General features: G+C 41.5%; 1 protein-coding gene across 1 annotated transcript; it reads left to right on the forward strand.

Moving 5' to 3' along the window:
• The first annotated feature begins 1679 nt into the window (after positions 1-1679).
• LOC107677932 (NACHT, LRR and PYD domains-containing protein 12-like) lies at positions 1680-6830 on the forward strand. Its single transcript, XM_016473005.1, has 5 exons — positions 1680-3028; positions 4246-4593; positions 4680-4829; positions 5218-5264; positions 5515-6830. Exons 1-5 carry the CDS (start codon positions 2178-2180, stop codon positions 6051-6053), a joined length of 1935 nt encoding a protein of 644 aa, XP_016328491.1. The 5' UTR covers positions 1680-2177; the 3' UTR covers positions 6054-6830.
• Positions 6831-7012: the final 182 nt, after the last annotated feature.

The raw sequence follows: 7012 nt of genomic DNA on the forward strand, positions 1-7012 counted from the left end.
TAAGCTCTGATTATGACAAGTGTGGTATAAAAGCTTTGTTTATTAGAGGAATATTTGGTTAGCTGGAAAATCTTACATCGCGACCATGCTTTTGGATGCCGTTTGAGCCTATATAGCCTATATTCACGCGGCTTTGTTCTGGTTTGCCGGTTGGTCACGAATTTCCACAAATTCAATAATATTTAGACATTGTTTCTTTTCCTAAATCCTCACCGTATAACCCTCTAATTTCGCAGGTTTATTTTATTGTCATTCACTTTTTAACACTGTTTTCGCATCTAAGGGAAATGAAAGCTTTCATAAGAATTCGTTCGATGTATTAATTTGTTCCCTCATTTTAGTTAAATCATGGGTTATATAAGGAACAAAATGAATGAAACATGGACAGTGGCCACAAATTAATAAGTAGTAGGAACGAATTAACAAGCTGTAGGAATGAATAGCCTATCCTTCCCCCGCAGTGTCCCGCAGCCCTGCAACCTTCACCTAATTGTTTCAAATATGAAACGATTATCTGGGAAAATGACTGTTACTACATTTCTATTGCATTCCATGTTGAAGAACTTTGTGTTGTTTCTATTTTAATGTATTTAAAGTTTAAATCACATTAAAAGCTTAATTTGTAATTATGAGTGAATGATGATGCATTTATATACCGTCACTCACAGCCGCTCGCACATGTTTTGCACATGAGCCGCACGCAGCCCAAAATTAAACTGCTTAATCGACCATCGATAGCTTTAATCGATTGCATCTCTCATCGACAATTAATCTATCATCGATTAATCGTTGACATCCCTAGTAGCCATTTACTTCCATTATATGGAAAAATACTATGGATGTCAATGGCTACCAGCAACTGTTTGGTTCCCAACATTCTTCAAAACATCTTTTGTGTTCAGCAGAAGAAAGAAACTCATAAAGTTTTGGAACGACATCAGACAGTCATTCCTATCAAGAAATCATGACTCCCAGAAATTAATTACAGCTAAAAAGAAGTCAAAGTCTAATTTGTGTGATTGTTGTGGCCTTGGATGAACACTGTGATTCCAGCAGACTCTTGTTTATGATATGGATTTTGCATATGTTATACTGCATATATTTATGTATGTTTGTTTTTTTAAGCCACAGGCGTCCCACTCTACCTCAGTAAACAAACATGGTAAGAATAGTTGTAGAACACTGTTCATTCATAAGTGTGATGCTCCTGTTAATGATATGACTTTCCAACTTTGTCCTGATGTTTAGAAGTTCTTCAGAATGTAAAGAATGAGATGAAATCAAGAATGATGAGGGACTCTGAGCAGATTTTGCAAGGAATCAAGGAGTCTGTCTCTCTGAACAAGATCTACACACAACTGTCTATCATCAATGACGAGTCGGACCCCATCAACAGAGAACATGAGATCTGGCAAATCGAGACGGCACATGATTTAAACACATCAGCGCAGACGGTCATCAACTACAATCAAATCCTTCAGCCCCCCGGGGGTGAGAACAGAATCATAAAGACCGTTCTGACTAAAGGAATTGCTGGAATTGGGAAAACGTTCACCGTGCAGAAGTTTGTCCTCGACTGGGCAAGCGGAGAATCAAACCAAGATCTGGAGTTTGTGTTTCTCTTCCCGTTCAGAGAGCTGAACTTGGTTGAGGAAGAAAAGCAGAGTCTTTTTGACCTGATCTGTGTGTTTTACCCTGAGTTTAGAGAGGCGAGACAGATCCCTGAATGCATCTGCAATAGGAAGGTTCTGTTCATATTAGATGGTCTGGATGAATATAAAAAGGGGTTGAACTTTAACAGCCTTTTGTCGGATGTGACTAAAGAAGCCACAGTGGATGTCCTTCTAGTAAACCTTCTGCTAGGAAAACTTCTCCCATCCGCTTACGTGTGGATCACCAGCCGTCCCGTCGCAGCTGGACAGCTTCCGTCTGAGATCTTCCGAAAGGGGTACATCACACATATCAGAGGATTCAGAGATGAGCAAAAGGAGGAGTACTTCGAGAAGCAATTTGAGAATACAAAGCTAACCGAAGAAGTTATCTGTCACCTAAAGTCTCAAAAGAGCCTGTGGATATTGTGCCACATACCTCTGTTTTGTTGGATTTCATCGGTTGTTCTCAAAGACATCATCGAAAATCGGAATAAAGATAGAAATGTACCATCGAATCTGACAGAAATGTACATCCACTATCTGCTCATTCAGAGTGGACTGAGCCACAAGAAATATCAAGTGGAAGAGCTGTCACAGCAAGACGCTCTCCAGAAACATAAAGAAGTGATTATGAAACTGGCAGAGCTGGCATACAGGCAGCTGAAGGAACAGAATGCCATCTTCAGAGAAGAAGACTTAAAGAAATATGATATCACTGTTGAAGAAGCGTCTCAGTATCCCGGCGTCATTACCTGTATCTCAGTGCGCAAATTTCTGTTTTACGAGAGCAAACTTTTCAGCTTTGTCCATCTCAGTGTCCAGGAATTCTTTGCAGCCATGTTTGCGCTTCAAAAGTTTCTATCAGGAAATCAAGGCTCCCTGGAATTGATTACAGCTAAAAAGAAGCAGAAGTCAACTTTGTGTGATTTTCTCAAAAATTTGATTGATGAGGCCTTGAAAAGCAAAAATGGACACTTGGACCTCTTTAACTGTTTTGTCTTTGGGATTTCTTGTGATTCCAGCAGACAGTTACTTGAAGGATTCCTGCCTTCAGTCTGGAGCAGTAGTTCAGATGATCACAGAAAAGTGGCCACATACATCAAGTCTTTGAAGAGGCAAGGTCTGTCTTCTGAGAGATGCATCGGTCACGTTCGTTGCCTGGTGGAGCTCAAGAACCGGTCACTTATGCAGGAAATGCATGAGCTTGAACGCTCGCAGTGCAAAGAGCCCCTCACACTGTTCCAGTGCACGCTTCTGGCTTACCAGTTTGTGATGTCAGATACGAAACACCATGAGTTTGACCTCAGGAAATACAACATCTGCTTAGACGGGTTTCAGAGATTCTCCCCAGCCATCACACGCGTCAGAAAGGCTCTGTAAGTACTGTGATGCTAAACATCTTCATAATGTTTCATGAAATATTCCCAGTCCAATTTGAATATAACGGAGATTAAAAGTAAAATTGCAACAGTTAAATTCAAGATTGTAACAGTTGTAATGCAAGATTGTGACAGTTTTAATGTAAAACTGTAACGGTGAAATGCAAAACTGTAACAGTTTAAAAGCAAAATTGCAGCAGTTATGTGCAAGATTGTAACAGTTTTAATGCAAAATCATAACAGTTTTAATGCAAGATTGTAACCATTTTAATTTGAAATCATAGCAGAGTTTTAAAGGGTTAGTTCACCCAAAAATGAAAACTAGCCCATAAGTTACTCACCCCCGAGGCATCCTAGGTGTATATGACTTTCTTCTTTCAGACGAATCCAGTTGGAGTTATATTAAAAATTGTCTTTGATCTTTCAAGCTGTTTAATGCCACTCAGCGGGTGTTGCATGCATCAGTCCAAAAGAAGTTAAATATAAAGCGCCCATCCTTAGTAAAAAGTGTCCCACACGGCTCCGGGGGGTGAACAAAGGCCTCCTGTAGCGAATCGATGCGTTTCTGTAAGAAAAATATCCATATTCAAATGTAATAATCACTCGAATGAAAGTTGAATCTAGGATTTCGATATAAGCCAAGAGGAGACAGGTTTTCCTTTGCTGAAGTAAGGAAACTTTGCTTCCTTTGCTCCTGTAAACAAACGATGGTTTTCACGAGCCTCACCGGCGCATGCGCAGCGTTGAACTCATACGTCATCCGCCCTGAGCTGCTTCTGTGTACAACTGTGAGCGCAAGCTACATTAAAGTGATTATTATGTTTTGAATATGGATATTTTTCTTACAAAAACGCATCGATTCGCTACAGAAGACCTTTGTTCAACCCCCGGAGCCGTGAGAGACACTTTTTATTAAGGATGGGCGCTTTTTATTTCACTTCTTTTGGACTGAAGCACTGCAACACCCGCTGAGTGCCATTAAACAGCTTGAAAGATCAAAGACAATTTTTAATATAACTCCGACTGGATTCGTCTGAAAGAAGAAAGTCATATACACCTAGGATGACTTGAGGGTGAGTAATTTATGGGCTAATTTTTGGGTGAACTAACCCTTTAATGCAAGATTGTGTTTCAGTGCAAGTTTTTAACAGTTTAAAGGCAAGATTGTAATGTTTTAATGCTAAATCGTAACAGTTTTATTGCAATATTGACAGGCTCAAGGGAAGCAGATTTACAGAGCAGCACTGTGGGATCCTGACGCGTTACCTGACATCACCAAACTCTCACCTGACTCATCTCGATCTGAGCCACAATGCTCTGGGTCTGTCCGCACTGCAGCAGCTTTCCACGGCGCTCTGTGATCCCAACTGCCAGATTGAGATTCTGAACCTCAGCCACAATAACTTCCAGAGTCAAGACATGGAGCAGATCAGGGATGTGCTTTCTGGAGAAAACATGAATCTGAGAGTCCTGGACCTCAGCGACAATCCTCTACAGGATCCAGGAGTGGAAGTTATTTCAGATGGACTGAAGAGCCCCAACTGTCATCTTGAAGTTCTGAAGTAAGTCAAACTAACCACAGACATCATTTATCTCATTTATCTCTGATTCCAAACATGTGAATTTGGCATGTGTTTTTGCTTTACAGGCTTTCAGGCTGTCAAATTAAAGGAGCAGTTTATCAGCTGATGTCGTCTTTGAAAGTCAATTCTTCATATCTGAGAGAGCTGGACCTGCGCTATAATGATTTTGGAAACATCGGACAGCAGAATCTACAGCATGATCTGTCCTCACTGAGGTATTGTAGCTTGTAGGTTGATCCACTTCATCCGTGAGACTAGTAGTGAGGACTTTGACAGGTTACATTGTTAAACCAGTAGGTGGTTACCATTCATAAACATCATCTAGCATTATTGCTCAGTAGGTTCAATAGGTAGGTTTTAGTTAAAACTACCACAGCAGTCATGTCTCTACTATTAGAACGAGACTACAGTGAACGCGTAACACAGATCAGTGCAGGAAACTCAACAGGACTGTACCATTCACTTGGAAGATTTGTTCAGAAACATTTTGCTAACAAATTTGCATCAGACCCAGTATTTGGAAATTGTTATAAATATATGTGTTGTACATTCTGTAATGGGACTATCCATTCATGTTTTATAATGGTGTGATTCTCTAACTAGTATTTCCTCTGGAGGAGAATGCCGTGACCAACCAGGACTGGATAAATGTGAGTTTAAACATGCATATGGATGATTTTGTCCTCTACCCACACGCATGTGCTGCTGGAGACAGCTGAAAGACTTGTTACTCGTGCTTATTATATCATATGTAATTATAGACATTAGGTAATTGTAGAAAGATTTTAATGTAAAAACATTCACCTTCTGTGAAGCTGCTTTGAGACGTTATGCATTGTGAATTTCTAAATGTGAATTGAACATATAAGCTGAAGTTTTCTGATAAATCTCTGCTTTTAGATTTTGTAGCGCTCACCTTTGACCCTCAGATGGCTAATGAACACCTCTATCTGAGCGAGAACAACACTGTGGTCACTCGTCAGAAAGAGAAACAGCAGCTTCCTGCTAATGATGAGAGATTCGACATGTGCAACCAGGTCCTGAGCCGCCAGCCGCTGATTGGACGCTGCTTCTTTATGGTGGATGTGATTGGCCCAGACGTGTATGTGGGCGTGGCCTTTAAGGGAATGGGGAGGAAGGGAGCGAGTTACGCCGTATGTCTGGGACACAATAAGATGTCGTGGAGTTTATGTTTGTCAGATAATTTAAATGTGGCTCATCACAACAAAAAAACTGTATCAATTCAATCAGAGTCCGTCAGAAAACTGGGTGTGTTCGTGGACCAGGATGCTGGTTCTGTTTGCTTCTATATGTTGAGTCCACAGCATAAACTCTTGTACATGTTTGATGCAGATTTACCTCAGGACCAGGAGCTTTATGCTGCTTTCAGGATTCAGGAGCCAAACAGCTCAGTCGTTCTCATGCAAGAATCACGATAAATTTGCAGACGTTTGAACATTCAGAAGTTTTACTGGACATTTTAGTCGGAGGAGCTGCGATACTATACAAGCGCTCCAGGTGACGCAAGTTAAGACAGCGCGGTTTTAGGACTCGAGCATTCATCTGGCGAATCTCTGCTCCCTAGCAAATAAATCAGACGAACTACTACTCCTTACCCGCACAAACAAGGACTTTCTAAACTCTGCTGCGCTTTGCTTCATGGAAACCTGGCTGAACGGAACCATCCCGGACAGCGCGCTTCATCTAACGGCCTTCCAGCTGTTTCAGAACGGACCGCGTCACCGAGTCATCGGGGAAAACGAGAGGTGGTGGATTATGTTTTTATATCAATGAAGGCTGGTGTACAGACGTGACAGTTTTAAAGAAGATGTGCTGCCCAAATTTGGAAGCTCTCTTTATTAACTGTAAGCCTCTTTATTCACCGTGGGAGTTTTCCTCGTTTATTCTGGTGAGTGTGTACATTCCTCATGACGCGCGTTTGAGCGCGGTGCTAGAACTGTTGGCTGATCAGATCACACACACAGAGCAGCGTTATCCAGACTCCTTCATTATCATTCTCAGAGATTTTAGTAAAGCTAATCTCACCCATGAACTGCCTAAATATAGACAGCACATCACATGCCCCACCAGAGACAGCAATATACTGGACCATTGCTATACTGTTTTAAAGGATGCATACCACTCTGTCCCCCGAGCAGCTCTGGGACTCTCTGATCACTGTTTGGTTCATCTTCTACCAGCCTACAGGCAGAAACTCAAATCTGCTAAGCCTGTAGTGAAAACTGTAAAAAGATGGACTGCTGAAGCAGAGCAGGATTTACAGGCCTGCTTCGAACTTACTGATTGGAGTGTTTTTGAGGCTGCAGCTACTGATCTGGGTGAGCTTACTGACACCATGACATCCTACATCAGATTCTGTGAGGACATGTGCGCTCCC

Source organism: Sinocyclocheilus anshuiensis, unplaced genomic scaffold, assembly GCF_001515605.1.
Source record: "Sinocyclocheilus anshuiensis isolate Anshui unplaced genomic scaffold, SAMN03320099.WGS_v1.1 scaffold1085, whole genome shotgun sequence".
NCBI classification, from domain to species: Eukaryota; Metazoa; Chordata; class Actinopteri; order Cypriniformes; family Cyprinidae; genus Sinocyclocheilus; species Sinocyclocheilus anshuiensis.